We start from the raw sequence: 23555 nt of genomic DNA, 5'->3' as shown, positions 1-23555 counted from the left end.
AAAAAGCATTCACTAATATTGTTAATCACCATAGACTTGTGGAGGACACCAAAATCCTTCTCATATTAAACGAATTTGTTGCGTGAATTGTACAAAGCGCCCACTCAAGTAATTAATCCCGGAACAATCCGCATTGATCCTTGACCTTAGCCTTAATATGAATTGTGTTGAGGTGAAGATTTTTTTCTTATACCAACCCTAATTATCTCTTTGAGGTAAGTAGGATTCTCTGGGTATCTTCAAGATTGTGACTCTTTGAGTTGTCTATGAGACTAATATTGAGTTCGGAACAGGTCAGAGATTAAGATTTTAAGCCCTTTCCCATGATGGCATTGGTGTTGAAGTGAAAGATAAAACCGCCGAGACAGGCTAGATTCTCTGAATTATGCAAGAAGAAAAAAAGGAACAAGTCAGACATAATGTGATGCATTAATATCAGGAATGCTTCAATCACACAAACACAATATCACATAGAAAAAGAAGAGAAAAAGCAGGAAGCATGGTTTACCCTGATTTACCTCAATGTAAGGCTACATTCAAAAAGTTTGTCCTTGTATTTTTCTCACAATACTCGTCTACAATTAATATCATCGTCGTCTACATTCAATCTTCTGTCTTTTTGTCTTGTTTCACTAGTATAAATTAAAAGAAATTGATAGCAAACTATTTGCATATCTTAATTGCATGGAAGGAAGATCAAAACTGGGAGTGGGGAAAGTACTTTAATTGAGGAGATATCGGCGATGTGTACTATTATGTTAATAATGCATGGTTACAGAGAGAGTTCAAGAGTAAATTACTGGAAATTGAACCCTGGGACTCCAATATATAATTACAACAACAAATATTAGAAATTTATTCAAATCAAAATGTTTGTAGTGTTATGCATTTCTGGATATTAATTAAGTCGATTATAACATGAATTATAGTGTGAAGCCTAGCTTCGAGGATCACTAAAAGCATTCTCTGCTAAAAATTTCCATACGTAGATCTGAAAAACTTTGTTAATTTTTCAGTCAAGCACACATGAAACCCTAGTTTGAATGGTGGAGTGAAAAGAGTCAAAAGACACATTTTGATAAACGTGAACCACAATTTGCCAAACAAAATTCTCTTACTTTCTCTGTTTATGGTTTGATTCGCCAAATATATAAGATAAGATTACTTCTTCTTTTTTATCTCGAATAATGAATTTTTATGTGTCAGCTTGAACCTTCTTAATTCTGAATGACACAGCTCATCTAAATTCCACCAATTAGGTGGAGATGGTGCTTATTTAATTTACATCTAACGTAATGTTACAAAAATGGAAAAATGGTATCTTTTGAATGAATTATTCTCTGTAGTTGACAATGAATGGTTGGGAGAGAATATATTTGACTTTAGTCAAAATTAATTTGCAATTTGATGATTTGATTGGTTTATGCAGAAGGCTAGCTAGTAGCTGATACACAAAAGTCAAAACTATATAGTAACGCAAATAAATTAATAACAAGAATACGGGCTTTTTCACCCTTTTGCCCCTTATTAATTAATTAATAACCATTTTGCCCCTGATTCGAAACTATTTATCAATCTGCCCCTCTTTAATCGACTACGTTGCATTTTTAATCGACTAAATAGCCAAAACAGACAAAAAATGGCTGTTAGGAGATTTAGTCTACTAAACCTCCCTATTTAGTCGACTAAATCTCCATATTTGACAAAAAAAAAAAAGAGTAGCCAGTATGATTTTAATCGATTAAGTAGGGAGATTTAGTCGATTAAATCTTCCAACAATCATTTAGTCGATTAAACATGCAAAGTAGTCGATTAAAGAGGGGCAGATTGATAGATAGTTTCGAATCAGGGGCAAAATGGTTATTAATTAATTAATAAGGGGCAAAAGGGTCAAATAGTCAAGAATACGCCTATTTATTAGTATTTTTATAAAATGCTACATGTTGATAGTTCGAAAAAAAAAATTACAAATTTTATAAACAGGGTTTTAATTTTTAAAATTTTGGACAGAAAGTCTTTCTGGAATTTGTCTGCATCAGATAACAAGTCCAACAAAAACGTAATTAATAGAGATGAAGGAGCAAAAGATCGCTGACAAACCTTAATAATTTGAGTAATTAATTATGATAATTATAATCAAAATTATTACACAAATTTTTTTGTGGTTAATTAATTCTTCACTTTATTTGTTTGAAAAAAAAATAGTATTTTCAGATATATATTTTTATTTATTATTTGATAAATAGTATAAAACTTTTTATACACAAATACCTTTTCTTTAATAATTCGTATCCATTTTGAATGCTTTTCATTATTTTCAAATGCTTTGAAATTGCTACGAGTATCTTTGCCCTGTTCCAATTGTGCGTATCCTTTCTTCAAGGAAGCCAAAAGTCAAATACTGTAGCCATGCTTTCAACTTCAAGCTAAACATCATTCTTTAGGACACGTTTTAAATGAGGAATCTAGTCACTTCAAGAGTCAAACAAACTTCATATATTTATATTAATTAATATTTTTTTTACAAATATTGAATTTCTTGCTGTATTAATATTATATAACCCTTTCCATTAAATATATCAAATTGTCTTCAATATTATATTTTCTCTAAAATCGAAAAAATATATTGTACTGTTAGGTTTTGTAAGTATATTATATAATTAATAAAAGTTACTCTTCAAATTCCAAAATTAAAATTTTGATCCTAGTTAGGAGAAGTATCTTGGCGAGACCTTTGCCCATTAACATATTTGGGTTAAAATTATGAAAGTAATATATATATATATATATATATATATATATATATATATATATATATATATATATATATATATATATATTTTCAAGGGTTTGCCTTCATCATTTAACATGACCACAAAAAGTTTTCTACACACACAACATTTTGTGGGACTCGCATGTTTTAAAGGAAAACAAAAACTACGGCACGCAAAACGAATCTCTATAACATAACGCAATCATTTTTCCTACAACATAACTCTTATAAAATCCATATTTCCAAATGAAATAAAAATCAAATTAATTTTTTTTAGAATTAAAAGTTATTTCTCGATGTAAGATTTACACCAATATCAATATATGCAACCTCCAAATAAAAAAAAATGTGCCAACATTGCTTCATTTTTATTAACACTGGTTTATCATAAGAAAACTTTCTTCACCCTAAACGTTTTAGACTAAAAATCTGATAATTGAATATACTATATGAGGTATATTTATAATTCCAAATAAAATATGTAAAAAATAAATATTTAAATAATGTCATGATAAAATACTACTACTATCAATGATTGAAACTAGCCCAATCAAAATAAGTGAATCTAATATTACATCTTAACTCAAAATCTTAAAACATAAAAAATATGAATTCTTATATGATTTCCGCTTTATTATACCTATCAAGAAGAGTCCAAAACAGGGGAGACCTGTATCAATGATTTGTTTTGATTAGACATATGAATTAACGTTTAAATTAGTGTCCATTCCAATACGCATCCATTACAGATAATGGATATAGATCTTTTCATGTGTTATTTAATATGATTATATTATATGAGATTATCTTAATAATCAATGAATAAATTGACGATGATTGTTTTATAACTTCTTCTTCTAATATTTTATCTCTCTCTCTCTTCCGTTATCATTCTTGATTTCATCATAGTATGGTTAAGATTTTTTCATATAATATGATCATGTTAAATAAGACGATGGAGGATCCACTCAGTAACACTTTGTCAAATCTGAGATTTTCTTTATTTCTAACAAACACATGTGACGTATATGGTGTGTAGAATTGTAGGAATCGTAGAATTTTAAATTCTAGCCTGTTGATATCCAAACAGATTAATTAATAGAAAAGATGGAATCTGCAAATGGCTCAAGATCTTGTTAGTATAGTGTTATTTGAGAGATAATATTTGTCTCCAGAAGGTTATGGGAAATTTAACTATAAGATTATTTTAGTCACCAGGGTTGATTGAATCCCTCACATAGAGCCTTCCACTTTTAAAGAAATTTAGTAGCTCAAGGGCTTTTGCCGTATTCTCAATTTTTAGAATGGAGGGTTGATTTAAAGAGTCAAATATTTTAAATTTATTCTGCATTGTGATAGCTTGTGGTGTATGTAATTTATCATATGGACCTTTAAGCAATTTAATTTTGAGAATTTAAGAATATCAACCTATTATTCATTAATGACATATTCTTTTTGTATGCAACATCACCAAAAAAAAAGGTAATCAATCTGAAATACAACATGAGATGCTTAGATGCGAGGTTAATGAATACTTCCTCCTTTATTTATTTTGAAAAGGGTACAATTCAAGGTGATGAAACAAGAACAACCCAATACTTCTTTTGATCTACCGAAATAAGATAGCATTATTTTGCAAAGGTAATCAATCAGTCTTTGACAAACGTTTTACTATCATGTATCTATTGATCAATTGAACTCCAATAACTGCAATGCAATAACACAAAAAAGAAAATGGTTAAAATAATCTCAGTTTTTGGCTTACAACATTGAATGTAGTGTTCTTCGGATAATCAAAATACAAGAGTAGTTCCTTTAATGATCCCCCCTAAAGCTTCCATTCCTCCTGGTTTCTGGATATTGAATCCATTATAACATGAAGTAGTGGAAGCCTTTGAGGGTTCACTAAAAGCATTCTCTATCCAAACCCCATGCATGATAAACATCCAACAAACTTGTTAGATTCTCAACCATGCACATCCCATAATTAATCTGAATGCCTGTGGGTTAACATATATAGTTTTTTGACAAGTATTGACCAAAATGAACCACTATTCACTAAATAGTTAAATTCTCTTACTTTCTCTGTTTATGGTTCTGATTCGTCAAATTAAGATATGATTTTTTTTTTTTTATATCACGAATAATGAAATTGTATGCCTCCCTCAAGAACCTTCTTTGTTCAGAATTACAGCTCAGCCCAATTCCACCAAGGAGGAGATGGTGCTTGGTTACTTCTAACAAAATGTTACCAAAATGGCAATAATATATCATCTTTTACATGAATTATTCTCGCTTGCAGTTGACAATGAATGGCTGAGGGAATATATATATCTGACTGTGATTAAAATTAATATGCATTTTGATGATTTGATTGGTTTCTGGAGGAAGTTAGTTGTCAGCTAATTATTGAAGAATAGATTAAAAAGTGACTTTAAAGAGAAAAGGAATATTATAAACAGAAGGAATTCATCCAACAAAGAATAGTCAAAACCCATTAGAAATAATAATTACAATATGTCACACGTACACAGAAGTTCCAATTCGTGTACTTATTCCAATTTGCAAAAGAAATTCCCATCCCATTATCATGATTCCACTTTAATGGGGTTTTCGATATCTCTCTTTCACTCTTCCCTTTTACGTGTCTATTTGGTATTTTCTATGACAATTTACAATGTGAACATGGATAATTTACTCAAATATTAACTAACTAAATTTTATCACGAGTTAAGTCTTGTTTCGAAATACTGTTGCTTCTAACAAGACAAGTCATAAATTGATGTTGTTTTTATCTTGTCAAATGAATATTGTGTTATTTCTACGTAGGGGTGTTCATAAACCGATCCAAACCGATTCAAATCGCGGTTACCAAATCGAAAAACCGAAAACCGAATAAACCGAAAACTGAAAAATTGAAAACCGAAAAAAATCGCAAATTTTAATTGGATCGGTTTTCGGATTGATTGATGAAAATCGATCCAATATATTAATTTTCTTCTATCTACTTGGACCTTTCTCCAAACATAGCCCAAAATTTTCTATACCCAAGATCCATTAACCCATCAACTAAACCCAAGAAAAAATCTAGTCACGTCTTATCAACAAAATTTTATCTGTATAGAGTTTCATATCTCATTCCCTAAAAAAAATTATATTATCGTTTACTGATGCTTTTGTATTTCAAAAATAAATAAATTAAGTAAATTTACAAAATCAATATATACAAAAGATGTTATTTACACAATAATCATAAAACAAATTTTAGAATTTTCAAAAAACCAAAAACCGATCCAATCCAAAGCGAAAAAAATTGTATTGGAACCGAATGGATGATTACACGATCAAACCGAAGAGATTGAATCGAATAATTTTTGCTTTCAAAACCGATCCAATTCAGACCGCAAACATCCTTATTTCCACACCTATCCCTTATATCCAATACTTTTGTGTGTGCGCGTGCGTGTAAACTGATATCCACACCTATGCCTTATATCCAATACTTTTGTGTGTGCGCGTGCGTGTAAACTGATATCAATTCCCTCGTCTTTCTATCTCTCTCTTTCTTATACAAAAATGTAAATATAAAGAGGAGTGTAAGAATTTAGAGTAAAATACACTTTAACCATACATTCTTATTATTATATTCTCAGTTCTTTAATCTATATTATTATTCAACCAATTCAATTTTCAAATATAATGAACGCTGTAATACTATCACTAGTTTGATTTCATTATGTAATATTCTTTACGTAGATTTTTTTTTTACATAATTTTTTGAAAAAGTTATATTTACTAACTTTTTGTTTACAAACTATATTATGTCTGACCGGTAATACTCTACTCAAGAGAGTATTACCGATCAGACATAATATAATTTGTAAGTTTATAAAAAAAAATTATCAATATAATCCTATTCTAATTTTTTATGTAATATTCTTTCGTTTTAAAAAAATTCTTTGCTAAATTTTTTCAGTTCGACCACTTAAATACTTGATCCATGATTAAATATTGCCGAGGTGAGGTAACCATCAGAATGGACCACCAATCCACGCTATAGGACTATGAATTCAACACATATTAATCAGGTTTGGCTCTGTTTGCATATGGCTTCCAGCCCCAGTAAAATTCATCTAGAATCATTTGTGTTACCCTTACAATTACACTGCCACACCGTACCCTCCTAATTAATAATTATTATCAACCAGAAGGGTACTAACTTCAGCTGCAGAATTGACAAAGAGATTAATTACATGTTGAATGAAGGCCGTGGTTTTGGTGGCATATAATAAGAGTTACCACAGTCAATTGGAGTTTGCAAAAGTGGATTCCATCTGTCAAATATTATACGGCCCCCTCTGCCAATTCTTCCACTGAATCTATATGATTGTGTTGACACCCCATTTTCAGTAAAAGAATCTGATGGTGGCAAAATGCCTGCCATGGCCAACTTCTCTGGAAGTAACGGTTTTGTGAACAACAAAACTGGCTCAAGAGGATCCTGCACATTCCCATGCAACAACTCATCAACAACCATATTGAACTATGAAGGTAATAACAATATGTGTGAAACTTACAGGAATCATTTCTCATATAAGAGATAATACAAAAAGCATGCAAGGGGAAGCGGACACTACAAAAAAAAGGGCAAAGGAATTAGAAAATTACCAGTTTATGAGGCCACCCTTGTGGGACATATCGCCTCTTAAACTCTTGCTTTGTGAAAACTGTAGGAACCATGGGCAGGTTGGTGTCATAGGAAGGCAGACTCTGTACTGCAGAAGACCGTGTATGAGGACGGCTAGTCATGATATCTTCTGAATCAAAAAATTCCTCCTCACTTGAAACAAATTTGGAAGAGAAGGGAGTGAATCCAGGGAATGCTAAGCTGTCTTCCAAAAATTCAGTTTCTTGCTGCAATAGAGAACCATACATCAGTTCATAAGTTCAAACAAACTACTTCTCTATGTATTTTTTATGGCCCAGTAAATACACATAATAATATCCACAGCCCACAAAATAAAAATAGTTCCTAGAAAGTATTAGATTAATCTGGCAAAGTGCATAAAATTATTTATTTTCATGGAAACATAATTCCACTTCCCCACTTTATCTTACTCTTTGTCGAACCATTAAGAACTAGAAATGGTGATTATATCTGTTTAGAAACCCTAAATGGTGATTATTTGAAGAAATGAATTCTAACCCCAGATTAATAACGGAGGAAGTGAGGCCAAGGTTCCAACCAGATACAGGAGTTAATGCACTGCACCTTGAGACTAAGTGCCATATGTTAAAGCCAGAATTCAGCAATTAAGTTTGAAACTAGTAAATTCTATTGACATTCAGTGCTATATTTATTAGCAGTGGATGTAGTAATAAAATATGGTGAAGGGCAAATGACGGAGCAATGGTGGTGGGGTTATGTGAAAAACGGATTGGCGGTGGCAGTGCAAGTTTGCAATGAAGAGCATGTGAAAAACAAACTAACAAATATGAAGCACTTGCATTATATTGGTGATTGGTGATTTTATTGAACATTTTCCAAAAGAGGCAAGTCATGTAATATCATCAAGGACTTCATAATCCAATGATGAATCTTTTCCTTTTATAAAATATGCAAACTTGGAGTGGCACAAATATAGGAGAAAAATGACGTAAACTTGTCTAAGGTGGTTTGATCATGTGAGGAGACCAATCGAGGCTCTAGTACAAAAAGTAGATAAAATTTCAAATGGAAGATAGATAGATTGAAATGGGAAGACAAGCACCTGAGAAAACATTGAAAGAAATGATTGAAAAAGACCTTACCCTATATGGTTCACTAAAATTACGGTTATGACAGAGTCTGATGCTCAATGCTGTTGACTGAATCACTAATCCATGTAACTAACCCCAACTACTGGCACAAGGCTTTGGTTGTTGGTTGTTGTATTTCTGTTACTTTTTGTACCTAGAGTTTTACCCCCTCGTATTTATATCTCGGTCAATTTCTGTGCCAGTAAGATTTTGCCAAATTTAAAAATTACAACTCATGCAAACCTGCCTGCACCTTCAAATTCTTTGAGGCAAAGAAGTGCTTTCTCAGGCCACTAACGTGATTTGGAAGATTCAATTTTGCAAAAATCAATTTATAACCTAAATATTATCCAAAAGTGGCCGAGTGAAACTGTCTAGTTTGAGTATCATTATGAAATATCTTTTTCTATTAGTACAAAATAAAAAAATGGGTATGGGGTTTGGACATAAAAGTAATGCAATATAATAATGGTCTTGGTAGATTGCAAACACCAGACTGCATATTTTATTAAGGAAAGACAGAAAGCAAGCAGGAAAAACAATACAAGTACCTTGTACTTCATTTGCATCCTCTGTAGTGTAACTTCACTGTCCATTACTTCTCTTTTTTTCTCCTCCCTCTGGTTATGATTATATAACAATAAAATAAGTATGAATGCAAAATGATAAATAACTTAAAATGGTAAAACTCTCAAAAAATAACTTAAAAGTCAAACCATGATTAAAGCCTGCAACAAGCTCTTAGCTTGGTCAAGGTTGCGCCTGACCTGTTCAAGGAGAAAGCTTAAAAATAAATTTTCCGGTGATACATACTGAAAGAGAGGGAGAGGAAGAGGGAGGGGGGAGGGGAATCGAATTTGAAAGGAAGAAAATAAAATTGAACAGCCACTTGAAACAAGTAGGAAAGTTGCTCATTTATGACCGGAAGATCGCAGGTTCGAGTTTAGGAAACAGTCTCTTTGCAAAATATACGGGAAAGGTATATAATATTGGAAGAAAACAGCTGTTTCTGAATAAATTCAAAAGCGTAGAAAATATTCAAATAGAGAAGCCCCCGAATAATTTCATAATAAGAAAATAAAATACCAATGCACATTAGAAAAAAAACAACTAAGCAAACTTTGATTTTACTTAAATTTTAGTTTTTTACTCAAAACAGCTTTTCAGCTAAAAAAATTTCTCAAGATAAGTTAATCCTAACACACTCGAATGACATTTTAAGAAAAAGGGAAAGACAGGCATTTAACAGAGAAAAAGTTTCAAGCTCAATTTACAGCCTTTAATAGATGTCCAAGAACCATAACCAATTAGAGGGGCTAACCTGACGAAGCTTTTCAAATGACTGCACATTGTTTTCTCGCCTTTGCATCTGAACAGAAAACAAGCAACAAAAGTCTACCAAAATTACATACCAATTTCCATAAATGAATGCCTTTGAGGAAAAAGCATATATCCAAAACTGAGGTTAAATGAAAGCTGAGTTTTCCACCTACCCTTCTTGTGTGAAGCCTGTGAGCTTTTTCCCTTGGCCGAAAGACATTATATGGGTTTGTATCGTTGACAGGTGGAGGTGGCTGAACATAAAATGCAGTTAATCTTGTCAAACTTCCATAACGGGCTTGTCAAGTAACTCTAGGCATACAAATAACTGTAGCGAAGATTTCAATGAAAAAAATAGATCCAATAATCAATAAAACTTGCTTATTAAAAGAGAGATTAAACCAAAAAGGTTTGTACTCTAAGAACTGAAAAACTTGTTATCAATAAGCACCAGCATGGCAAAAAAATGCCTACAAAAACCAGTAAAGGACAAGGGATAACAAAAATATGATTCCATATTAGAATTTGATGTCATGGCTAGTTAAGCAGAAGGGAAAAAAACAGAAAAGGAAAATTATGAATTCTTAAACAATTATGTCAAAATATTGTAGCTGAATAGAGTAACAAGACACAGAAATTAAAAATCCAATAGGATTATTTTAAATTTAACTCAAAATGCATACACAGTAATATATATCTGTAACGATTACCAAAAAAAAAATATATGTATCTGTGACAAAAAATATATTGATAGTAATGTGCTCAAAACCAACCTGCAATTGTCGCAAAATTGGCTTTTGCCACCGTTCTCGCTGCACCCAAAAAACAATATGGTAAACAAGAAAAGAAAGACAGGATACAAGGCATCGATGACTGCCTAATAAATGCAAGAAATCAATGTCATGGTCGATTATAGTTACAGAAAATACCAACATAAATGAGTGAAAGAGAACCTAAATTAACATAATCTCCACCTCCTTAGTGATGATCTAATAGTAATTCTCTCCTTGGATTATTAGTAAAGTGTGAAGCATTAACAAGCAGCCTGAATAAATACCTCCACCCATTAGCACTCCGCATTCAGTCATGTGAAGGTTGATATATATTATATACTAAACCCTGGTCAGTAGAATTTACAGATGCCTTAATGAAGGCAAATATTGGAAGTCATTCTTAAAATTAAATTAACAGACAAAAAGGAAGCATGTCCCTCATAAGTGATAATCTGAGGCTCATTCCGTACCTTATCTTTCCAGTAATCATACCCGGACTGGATAATTGAATATTTGAACGACTGGGCTTGCAGGGCCTAACATTTAAAGAAAAGAACTTTGTTAATCCCAACAAGAAATATACATTGTGCGAAAAGGAATATTGGTATTGCAGGATAATTATATCAAACGCATTCTGAAATTTGAAAGATGCTCTGCCAATATCAAGAATTTCAACAAATAATAACCTAAATAAGGAAATCTTTAGGGGGTGTCTGGTAGAAGGATAAAGTTTAAAATCCCAGTAAACTTAGGCTGGGAGTCTGAGATAACCACATTTGGTAGAAGGAACAACCAAAATTTTCCTGGGTTTCTTGTTTTCCCAGGATTTTAAAATGTGAAGAAGATTACAAACTCAGAATACCATCTCACATGTGGTATTCTGAAAATCCCACATGGTGGGAAAATTGACTAATTTTTTGGACAAAAAAACCCTTCTCAGCACTCAGCGTTCTCATCCCTCTCTCTCACACTCACCCCCTGCACATGACAAAGACACTTCTTTCTCACACAATTTAATTGTCATTGTCATCATCATCAACATTTACCAGATGAAAATTCAGCTTTTTGGGACTTCAAGTTCAACTCGATCCAGCTATGAGGTGGGTGGGGGCCAATCGCCGATATGAGTGGCGGTGGAACGAAAGTTTGGAACTTGGGAGACGGGTGTTGATGGAGAAGTCAATGACCATGCTGATTTTGACGCGGCCATTGGCGGTGGGGCGAAGAGAATTGTTTACTGTAATTTCAAAACCACATCTCTGTGTAAAGGTTAATCCCATGAAACATGTGAAGAATCTCTCATTCGAATAAAAAAGTAATGGGGCGTAGGGAGCAAACACAAGGTCTTGATAAAATAGGCCATGTATTTGGCGTCGGAGTTCAGTGGCCAGCTAGAGAAATTGGCATTATGAACCTTGAAGAACTGCTCGACGACGGAGGCAGAAGGCGTTTTCTCTGTGTTGACTGAGAGTGAGAGAGAGAGAGAGTTGAGAATGATAAGGCTATTTCGTAAATTCACCCTATATTCCTAATAATATTTTACTATCAACCAAACATAGACTCGGAAAATTTAGCCAATATTCCTAACAATGTTTTGGCCTATCAAACAGCTTTTTAGTAACATTCCCAGAAAACTCACTTTCCCATTATATTCCAAGGAATCATGATTCCCGGATAAAAAAAAATTCTCCTTTATCAAATGCCCCCTTAGAGAAAACCATTATTTCATTAACATCATCAGGTGATTTGGAAGTAATAGCAATATAAACAAACCATATCTAAACCACTAGTACATGATGAATGGTGCAAAATAAACTACTAAAATATTCGAATTTTTTCATCCAACAAGAAAAACTGTAAGAACAGTTCTATGATTTAACATTTCATGATTGAAAAAAAAAATATTAGAGAAGATCAAGAAAGTATATATAGTGGGGTCCGTAAGAAGGTATTCTCTAGAAACAAACAAACAGAATGCAGCAGGGCTGCCCAATCTCTCTGCAAGGCATAAAGAAACACCCTTAAGACAACCTTTGGCCACTTAACACAAAATAGAGGCTAAAACCACAAACATGTCTCAGGGCAGATTTAGTGACAAGAAATCACCATTAACAATGCATGTGTTTCACTACAACCAAGTGTACAAACTGCATACTGCCATAGATTTCTGGCCTCCATGTTGGCAAACATATAAAAGCTTTTAGTAAACAATTAGTCTCAGAAACGGTAAAGAAATCATGGAATCAAAACAAGCTTCACCTCAATAGCAGTGTCAAGCCGTAGCTGCACAGGAATTGGTGAACCAAGAGTAGGCGTTATAATTCCAGCTCTTTCACGAGCTTTATGATCCAACACCTCCAACTTGAAAATAAGGCTCTCAAACCTATTTACCAGGCATTAAATGAAAACCAGAAAAACAACGCAACAACATATATAATGTACATCTTATATTAATGTTACGGAAGATATGAAAAGATTAGTGGCAAACAGTAAAAAACTCAATACATTAGAACTTAGAAGACTGACTGAATTTGAATGGTTTAGGAGCACCAGAAGCTCCAATAAGAAGCCTTGCACTAAAGATACTCTTATCAGCACTTCTATGCTTTAAATCTTCTATTATTTTGTTCATTCAGAAAAAATTGAAGATGTGTATGGACAATAAAACATGAATTATAAACCAACTCAAATGTCACAAAATAGTTGTTGAACTGTAACTGTGAATTTATTTTTTCAAGTGACTCTTCTGTATCAGTATTTCACCCTCAACATGGGAAACAGATCCAAATGGAAAGTCATCAGAAAGTGATGCCTACTAGGAAATCCAAGTATGTTCACTAACTGGATTTTTAAGAGGAACCTTTGAGTGATTTCACCATCTGAACTTACTGCATTTTCTCAACAACAAATATCTCCTTTCTTTCAGAAAATACAGATCAAACATATCTTATTACCTATATTATACCCTTCAGAAAATGCACAAATCGGTTTTAAGAAGGGGCAGCTCCGATAGCAGGTAGCACTCTGAATCTTTAAAGACATTTGAAAAAACCTGGTTGTGGTTTAATTAATCAGCATTTTAGCACTTCAACCTGTTAGAGTAGTTAGATCTTATGTTAATATGCCCTTGTAAATAACTGACAACTGTCAGCTGGTTACTCAGTTAGAGTCACACCTCTAACTATATAATTATACAGATCTCTATGGGGATAGCTTAGAATAATAATCAAAGATTCAGAATTATAGACTTTATCTTTTCTCTCTAATTGTCTCTCCTCACTTTCTATCATTTTCTTCCAGCTCTTGAATTCTATCACAACCAATCTCAAGCATCTGAATTGGGGCAAGCTTCCGACACTTGTAAGTTGTAACATGGACCTAAAGAAAATCTAACACCCTACAGATGCAACAAAATCATAGGACTCTTCACCAGATTAACAATTAGAACTTTTCCAAGGATAAAGTAAATAAAGATAATCCTTCTTTTATATGGAAAAGTAGAGGCTCCAGTGAGAAACGTAGATCAAAGGGATGATAGGGTAGATTAAGATATAAGAAAACTTTAGGAGAAAACCATTAGAAAAGACCTTATTCTAAAAAGTTTTATTGAAAATTTGGTTTTAGATAAAGCCCAACGGTGTCAATTTACCCATTTAACCAACCCCATCTAGGGAGATAAGACTTGATTGCTTTTGAAGAAAATATAAGCAAGCACATTTCAAATGAAAACCTAGGGTGGATTCAATAAACAAATTTCCTTTTACCTCATGATTATCAACTTATAGCTTCAATTTCAACTACTTATTACAGAGAAAATTTTATTTGTACTTTTAAATGGTGGAGACATGATCCTTTAAAAATTTATAGCTATTTTTTATCAAGGGTTGTTCAAAAAAATTTGGAAAAATCAAAAAATTAAACAATTATGAATCAGATTTTAATCACTTGTTTCTTTTGTCAGAAGATTTTAATAAATGAACTAACACATTTGGGCTTCATCAAAGCTTTCATTATGAACGTCTGAGCCAGGATTTGTGAAAAAAATGAGCATGGAGTACAGAATAACAGAAGCTCGAAAAAGTGCAATATGATAACAGTTTTGGCATGATTTAAACAGTATCAGAATTTCTTTTAAAAAATGCTCATACATCAATGAAGTTCAATTGTCACTGTTATCAACCACCCCTCAGCAGCAACCAATCATACACCTCAGTAGTTTAGAAACTAATAAAGACACTTCGTTGAATGCCTAAAACAACCATTTTGCAAGAGCAGGATCCATACTATCTTGGTTTTCTTCACAATAATGCAATTCCAGTTCAAAATTCAAATATCCTTATTAATTTCTAGACCATAAAAGTTGATTCAGTGTGACAGAAATGATAGTTAAATAATTCAATTAAGCCATGATCAATAGTACCAAATTGACTTCAAGCAATCTGCAATACATTGCTGGAAAGACAAAATCACAAAATAAATAAAAGCAAAACAGAATGATAGATGAAAGCCAGTAAAAAGAAACCATACTCTACCAACCAAAAATTAATTAATTAACTGAAATCAATATAACCAGAACTCAATCTAAAAAGTTACATCTCAGGTGTCAGAATCTTCCTTTCTTCGTTAAACTCTAAAAGCCAATCTTCATCTTCGTCGTCCAAGTCATACTCCACAAACTCTCCAATCTCAGCCCGAGCTGCAATAATTGAAAGCATTTTCAGTAGTGTTGGAGTTTTCAAAAGAACCTTCCAAATGTATTCTAACTGAAAATTCTATTTTGTGGCACTGGCAGCACCTCCTCTAGCCCGCAAGTAAGAATTTGGTTGAGAGAAAGTGCAAGAGTAATCCCTTTCGTATGTATCCACAACAACAAACTGAGGTGTAGGTATTTCAGAAGCCACTTTCTTATTGGGATTGCTAGGAACTGGAAGTACCTAAGAAAAATAAATAGAAATAACTGATAAAATATCCAGTCGTGGGAAGATTTACAATTTAATTAAAGTGTAGCATATCATAAAAAACCACTCCCCATTAAACCCTAACTAGTGAGGGTCGGAGTGAGAACTATCATTGTACGCAGCCTCACCCTTGCATATTTGCAAAGAGGCGACTTCCTGGATTCAAACCTATGACTTTTCAATCATAAATGAGCAGCTTTACCACTCCTCCAAGCTTGCCCTCTATAAAGCATCACATATCATGAATTTTAAAAACTATAGCCATATAAGAAACACGCAAACAGTGACACTATTTGTATAAGAAATAGATATTAGCTTGTTTTTTCCTACTATTAGGGATGTTACATAAAATCATTCATGTGTCTTCACCTAACAACTTATGCTTTGGGATCTCTATGACCAAATGGTCTACATTGTGATATTGGTCGTCCCCATCTCCTAATAAAGAGTTGGGTCTCAGCACAATGTAGGTGGATTTGTTTATTGTCCATACTTCAAAACCACAGGACTCATCTGCAAGGGGATGTATTAGAAATATAATATAAAACTATTAATGTGCCTTCACCTAACATCTCAAGCTTTTGGAATAGTTGTTAGTGACACTTACTATCAGCTTTTGATAGGGGAACTGGGGAACAGGGTAATTATGACAACCTTTTGAATATATGAAATTTCAACTACAATAACTTCTGTACAATATTTATTGCTAATTGATCATAGATGCTATTGAGGTAATCATGTCCTAATAATTCTTAAATAACAGATTGAACAGGTTAATAGGGTCAACATTTTTTTCCTGTTTTGCAAAAGGCAAAGTGCCAGTGAGTAAGAGTACAACAGTGAAGCTCGTCATGCTAACTACAATCCAGCATATAGCTTAGAACACAGTTATAGGTAATTCGAAAACTTGTAGACTTAAAGCAACCCAAAATAGTGGCATGCACAAAAAGTAAACCAGAATAACCAGAAACAGCTGCAACAAAACATCACCAGGAAGCAAGAAAGGAAAACCCCTTCAACGTAGAGGGCGCATACCTCATTATCAACCTCAGGAAAAATACGTAGCAATTGGGAATTACGGGTAGAAGTAGGCGTTTCATCATCTTCAAAGTCCTTGATGGACTTGACAATGGGGAGTTTCTTGTGAATATCAAGTGGCCGTGGCCTGAAAGACAACCTAGTCATTTTGTGCTCATTCAGTTTGCCTTCATTTCTACTGTTTCTATGCCACCCCTTATTTCTATCCCTGTGTTTCAAACCAAGAGTGCAAAAGTCTCAATCCAAGTGACAACCAAAACAACACACACACATACACATGCAAAGATAGAAATGCTACATGTATCCTCTACCAACACAGTTACCCAACAACCAATATTCATTGGTCGAGTGCAAGTGCCAGACACACATGAAAAACCATTCTAAAAAAACAAAATTGCACTGTCTCTGCAAGTGGGCATTTGCATATTCCACATAATAGCCTCTGGAATTTAAAATAAAAAAATTGGGCCGAAAACAGAAAGAGCTGAAGGGAAATTGCAATAATCATTTACAAACAAAACAAATAACCACAAAACGTAAGACAAGAAAGTTCTCAGTTGAACTTGAAAATGTCACAGATGCACACCATAAACAGTGAGAAGAAGAAAACCCCAAAAATTGATTGATAGAAAAGAAGCAGAGCTTCGATTGAACTCACCGGTAGTCGCGGAAGATTGCGTCAATCTCAAAAGGTTTACGGTAAAGAAAAACCCTAAATTGATATCTGTTCCCCAATACTTCAGTTTTGTTTACAGTTTCTTAATTCATTAGGGGACCAAGGCCATTTCATTAATTTTTATGACTTAAATTTAAAACTTCTAATTAAAATGTCACTTAAATTAATGGGGTAGGATATATTTACAAACTTTTTTGTTTACAAACTACACTATATAGGACCGGTCCTATATTAATCATACAGTGTAATTGTAAAAAAAATTTGTAAACTGACGAGGTCTCTAAATTAATAATTATTAGTTCAAGTAAGGAAGAAGTTCGTCTCTTTTTTATTAATTAGAGATCTAAAGTTTAAAATTAGAATAGAGAAAATAATGTTGGAAAGAATCGAATTAATTAATTATTTAATCAATTAACTAATGGAGAAATTAAAATTAAAAAATATATGGAGAAATTATTAACGATTTGATCAGTGGCCCGGTCGAGGCAAGATCAACTAGATAAATAGATAAAGGCATTTATTTTTCTTCTTGTAGATGAGAAATTTTATAACAATATTTATTTACATTGACAAATTTTAGAATTTTATTTTATTTTATTTACATTAACAATATTTATTTATAAATGTGTTTGTTGCAAAAATTTTCATCTGTGACTACAAAAATTAATCAAAATATAAAATTCTTAATTTATCACTAATTCAACTCGCGCTCGACAAAATAATCCATATGTAATGATAACTTGTTCGAATTTTAATTTTGGACAATATACTTTATGATTGTTAAGAGAAAAGATTAAAATATTTTGGATCAAGCAAATTCTATTATATAAATAACATTTTGGACCTTACTTTGTATGAGGACATTGACTGGTTGGCGGTAAACAACAGAGAAAATGGACAATCAATTTGCAACTAGGAATGTATATTGTGTCTTTGCAACACACATACATATATTCCAAAGGAGCACAGTCTAAACAAAGCGTTTAATGGCAAGTGAATAATTTATAATTTCTTCATTACTTATATAACAGTTTATCTGAAAATCAACTATAAATACCATAGTGGATAGAAGTAGCTAAAATAAAGTTTGATTGATTGGAGAACATTGTTATTATACATATAAGAACACGGTGGTTGTGTGGTTAGGGTGGTAAAGTGTCTATTTGTGAAGTCAACTAGGAAAGTTGTTATGACATCGTATCATAGTTTTTGATTAATTATTTAGTATTTATTTATCTTTAATTTCTATTATAATTAATAAATCGTAAAAAAATACTAAAAATGAATTTTTGTTTTTAATAATAATAATAATAAAGGTACAGGAAGAGTTCTACAAATAGGGTTGGCAAAACGGGTTAATCCGGTCTGGCCCGACCCAACTCACATTCAACCAAAAAAAAAAACGAGTCGGGTTAAGGTTGGCTCGAAAAAAGAACGAGCCAGAAAATCCAACCCAACCTGACCCGAGTCGGGTTAGGGTTGATTCAAAAATATGGCTCGTTGGTTGGCTTGCAAAAATAGCTCGCGAGTTAACTCGAAAATTGGCTCGCTGATTGGCTCGAAAATTGATCGCGGGGTGGCTCATTTTCAGCCTATTTAAATGATTATGTAGTATTAATACACCAGCTATGTGACTTCCATTAGCTTAAACAAAGGGTTACAAAATAAGAAATTAAAACAAAATATTTTAGTTTCAAATTTTCTTCACAACAAATTTGCATCAACGTCAAGAAATAATCAGAACCACTTATTACCAAGTGAGTAAGATATTTGAACCTAACAGAGCCAGCACAGCCTAACAATATAAAAATAGCAAGGATGTGAGAAGATTAGGGACTTAGGTTTAGATAAAGAAAAAAAATGATGACAACATGTATGTGGGTTTTATCCATTTTTGTATATTATATTTTGTACATTTTATAATAAAAAAAAACTCAACCCGCGAGCTGATTCGTTTGACCCGCGAGTTGGCTCATTTTTTTACGGGTTGAAACGAGCTGGGTTGGCAGCTCATTTTTGCCAACTCAATCCAATTCATTTTTGACTGATTACAAGCCAATCCGATGGATTGCCTCATTTTTGTCAACTCGATGAATTGATTCGTTTTTGCCAACTCTACTCGAGAACAATATTTTATTTTATTTTTGGGTACAATACAGTATGTTTTTTACTTAAACACTAACCCGGGTTCCTCAAATCGAGGTTGGAGAAAAATATGTATATCTGCATGTGACTGATAGACATTTAGAATTGCATTCGTGTAATTTTTTATTTTAATTAGTTTATAGATTTAATATACCAAACTTTAGAATATACAAGTTTATGAAGAATTTTTCTGGCCTGCATGTGTCCGCGAAATCACACGAGAGAGAAAAGACTTAAGTATGATCGGTCTGTGGGACCCACTTGATGGTGTCAGTTATTTATATTACGTAACATTACACGTGTATTATTTTCTCTTGTCTTACACGCCGCACCGACCCAGATTTGGCTGCATGCAAACGACGTCGTCTCTGCGTTACCTTTTTTGGCTGTTGAGGGTTCTTTTGTCATTTTGCTTCCTAATTCACGTGCAGTCGTCATCAAACGTGGCCGGCCCTGTGGTGCTTTCTCGTGTTTGCTTTCATCGCCATGAAAATAATTAAATAAATAGTTTGCTTCCCCATAAAAAAAGCAATTCCATTTCTTTCTTTATCCTACGAAATCTTTTCAAGGGAAGATTAAGGGGGTGTTTGGTATGCAGCAATTTTTTTTTTCCAATGGAAAGTGTGGTATGGAAAAGTAGTTTGCTGTGTTTGGTAGGGGGGAGAAAAGTTTGTCCATTGGAAACTTAATTTGCGGTGAAGGTGTTTGCCACCATTTTACGTTGATGAAGTTTGCCATTGAAATTGTGGAATAAGCAATTGCCAACGCGGGGGGAAAATGGGTCCAAGTTTTTAAGACCAAAACACCCTTAGCCCTAGATATAAAGAGAGGGGTGAGAGAAAATTTAATCACAAGTATCCTTTCATCCACAATCGTTTTGCTGTGAAGCTGTTGCCTCTCCACCGTGTTGCTGGTAGGTTTTGGAATCACATGTAATTTCTTTTCTAACTAACAGTTGAATGTTCATCGATTATTGTTAACCTTCTTTATCATTTCATAGATTTGACGAAGACAAAAACTTGAAGAGGTCGGACTTCACAGGCCGAAAAAAATACTTCAAACTTGTTTGATTCAGGTACGCTGTGTTCGTTGTGGTCCATAAGTACGAAGGTTGGATTTTTGCCGTGAAATGTGTTGTCATGAAGCATTTACTTTACCTAAATGCTAACATTTTGTTGTTTTTCTTTCACTTGTCGTTTGATTTTGAACATTGGACCTATTTTCCCTTTTTTCAGTTGCTCGAAAAGTTCCCATGAAGCAATGTTATCTGTTAACTTATAACTTTTACAGCATTTCATTACAATTGTCATACATAAAAGTCGAAATATTTCTTCATTTTTTGTGTTTTTGATTTTATTTTTCGACCGAGTTCATTACAAATGTGAAAAATTTACTTTTTTGGGTTGTGTTGGATCTATAAACAATTGTCATTTATTCCACAAACAATGTGGGGTACCTTGTTTTTGTGAAACTATGAACAAAAGAGAGATGGGCTTGTGTCTTGAAGAAGCATGAGTGGATGTTGTTGTTGTAAAATTATTAGTACAACTTCTTTTTTGATTCCTCTAGGACTGGTGTGTATGAATTAGTATGCATCTTTTGGCTATTTTGCTAATTCTCTAGATTCACAGATAAGGTTTTGGCATATCCTTAAATGGCCAATTTTTTTTTTTTTGAATTGTTTTATCTTTTTCCATATTTTTTCCAGCATGTGTTTAATGTTCTTCTAATCCACTTGTCAATTGTATATATATAACAATATACCTCGAATTAAATTTACAAAATAAGGTATAAAATAGGATCTTGTCCTTTGAGTTGTTATGTACAATTATATTTCAAATAGGAATAAAATTTATACAGAATTAGTGAACAATGTCTCGCAATGGCAAACCACAATTGATATTACAAAGCGGAGTCCTTTTTAGGTAAATCAATACTGAATGTAGTCATTCTGTATGCCACTGTCCTTTTCGTTATTCTCGTGCTTTGCTATGAGCAATGAGTGGGCATCACGCAAAATTTATTAATATTAATCTTTATAGCTTGCAGAAACCGAAACTCCCACTGACAAACATGAATGGAATGGAGTGCAGTCTCATTGTTGTACTCATATGTTACTTGGAGTCTTTGAATGAACTTACAATGATGTTTATTACTATACTTGCTTTATTATTAGCTGATCTCGAAAAAAGAAGAAATGCTAGGAAAAGAGTCACCTGGAATTGTTATAGAAGGGCGAATTTAAGGACTATATATTTCCATAGAATAGTTTACATTAGTGAAACGGCTTGTATTGAGAATACCAGGATGGATAGGAGATCCTTCATTAGGTTGTGTGAATTACTTAAAGTTGTTGGGGGCCTTGAACCAACGAAGCACATGAGTGTGGAAGAGCTCGTTGCAATATTTCTACACATTCTGGCTCATGATGTTAAGAATAGGATCATTAAAAGACAATTCTTACGGTCGGGTGAAACTATTAGTAGACAGTTCGCCAAGGTTTTGCAGGCTGTGCTACGGTGCCATACGGTTTTACTTAAGAGACCTGAGCCAGTCCCTGAAAATTCAACCGATGAAAGGTGGAAATGGTTCAAGGTAACTTCTTACTTACACTCTTTTGCTGTATTTACAAATTAGTTGAAGATGTTAATTATTATTTATGTCATTTTCATTATTATTTTCCTGTTTACGAATTACAGAATTGCCTAGGAGCGTTAGATGGGACATACATCAAGGTGAATCCGTTGCAAGTTGATAAGCCAAGGTATCGGACAAGGAAGGGTGAGGTAGCAACAAATGTTTTAGGCGTATGTTCTCAAGATTGTCAATTTATTTATGTATTACCTGGATGGGAGGGATCAGCAGCAGATTCAAGGATCCTAAGAGATGCTATATCCCGTTCGAATGGATTGAGGGTGCCAAAAGGTATTTCATTTTAAACGTTACTTTCCATTTAACAATTTTTCAAATTGTAAAATAGACATGGGAATTGTTTATAACAAATATTTCTTCATTACATGTGTAGGTTATTATTATTTATGTGATGCTGGTTACATGAACGGGGAAGGCTTCCTTACACCATACAGAGGGCAAAGATATCATCTTAGTGAGTGGAGGCAAGGGGCGCAACCAACAACTCCACAAGAATTTTACAACATGAAACATAGCTCTGCTAGGAATGTAATCGAACGATGTTTTGGATTGTTGAAGGGGCGTTGGGCCATTTTAGGGGAAAATCTTTTTATCCAGTTAAAACTCAGTGTAGGATTATAACTGCATGTTGCTTGCTTCACAATCACATACGACAAGAAATGGCAGTTGATCCCTTAGAAGATGATGCAGTGGAAACTCAAATGACCCATAATGAATTTGCGGAGAACGCTATGATCACTCATGTTGAGTCATCTAATGCTTGGACACTTATGAGGGATGAGATGGCACATCAGATGTTTAACACGTGGAGGGGACATGATTGATTTGGATTTATATGTTATGATCGTTGTGTGTGGCTGTTATTGCATTATGTTATGTATTATTTTATATTAAAATACATGAATTATAAACGTATGTTTTGTGTAATATTAACTCTTATTAGACTATTTATGACATTATGTTTGTGTACTAATCTATTTGGTTCCATGTTTGTGATATGATTACATGATGATATTGTCTGTTGTGGTCATTTCCAATGCCATATATAAATTTGTTGCATTCTATAGATGGCGGGTGACAGTCAACAATCGAAGAAACGAATTAATCACACCTGGACAACACAAGAGGATAAAGCACTTGTGGAGTGCCTTCTTGAAATTGGTTTAGCCTGGAAGGGAGATAATGGCTTTAAGCCAGGATTTGCAAATCAATTAGAAAAGATGATGGACGACAAGATCCCCGGATGTTCACTGAAAGCATCCCCTCATATAACTTCCCGGATTAAACATCTTAAGAAGCACTATAATGCAATCTGTGAAATGAGAGGGCCTAATGGTGGGAGCGGTTTCGGTTGGAACGACAAAGACAAGATGATTAACGTGGAAAAACATATTTATGATGACTGGATTAAGGTAAATTAA

General features: G+C 33.4%; 1 protein-coding gene across 1 annotated transcript; it reads right to left on the bottom strand.

The window, feature by feature from the left end:
• Positions 1–6821: 6821 nt before the first annotated feature.
• LOC133296901 (uncharacterized) lies at positions 6822–17396 on the bottom strand. Its single transcript, XM_061495947.1, has 13 exons — positions 17320–17396; positions 16659–16869; positions 15461–15599; positions 15259–15361; positions 12925–13048; positions 11136–11201; positions 10666–10704; positions 10066–10146; positions 9894–9941; positions 9289–9339; positions 9124–9192; positions 7442–7687; positions 6822–7274 (listed from the first exon to the last, which is right to left on the bottom strand). Exons 2-13 carry the CDS (start codon positions 16806–16808, stop codon positions 7023–7025), a joined length of 1368 nt encoding a protein of 455 aa, XP_061351931.1. The 5' UTR covers positions 16809–16869; positions 17320–17396; the 3' UTR covers positions 6822–7022.
• Positions 17397–23555: the final 6159 nt, after the last annotated feature.

Source organism: Gastrolobium bilobum, unplaced genomic scaffold, assembly GCF_033153095.1.
Source record: "Gastrolobium bilobum isolate Gb01-03AN ecotype WA unplaced genomic scaffold, APGP_CSIRO_Gbil_v1 utg8008, whole genome shotgun sequence".
NCBI classification, from domain to species: domain Eukaryota; kingdom Viridiplantae; phylum Streptophyta; class Magnoliopsida; order Fabales; family Fabaceae; genus Gastrolobium; species Gastrolobium bilobum.
The sequence above is the reverse complement of the archived record's forward strand: the minus strand, read 5'-3'. Positions and strand labels throughout refer to the sequence as shown.

What these genes read in the sequence shown, in the direction of transcription:
- LOC133296901 (XM_061495947.1), bottom strand. Translation starts at nt 16,808, where the DNA reads ATGACTAGGTTGTCTTTCAGGCCACGGCCACTTGATATTCACAAGAAA. An exon ending in ATGATTACTGGAAAGATAAG is followed by an intron (nt 10,705 to 11,135) that starts GTACGGAATGAG and finishes TTTTGGGTGCAG; the next exon opens with CGAGAACGGTGGCAAAAGCC. An exon ending in CATTTGAAAAGCTTCGTCAG is followed by an intron (nt 9,340 to 9,893) that starts GTTAGCCCCTCT and finishes CTCCTTGAACAG; the next exon opens with GTCAGGCGCAACCTTGACCA.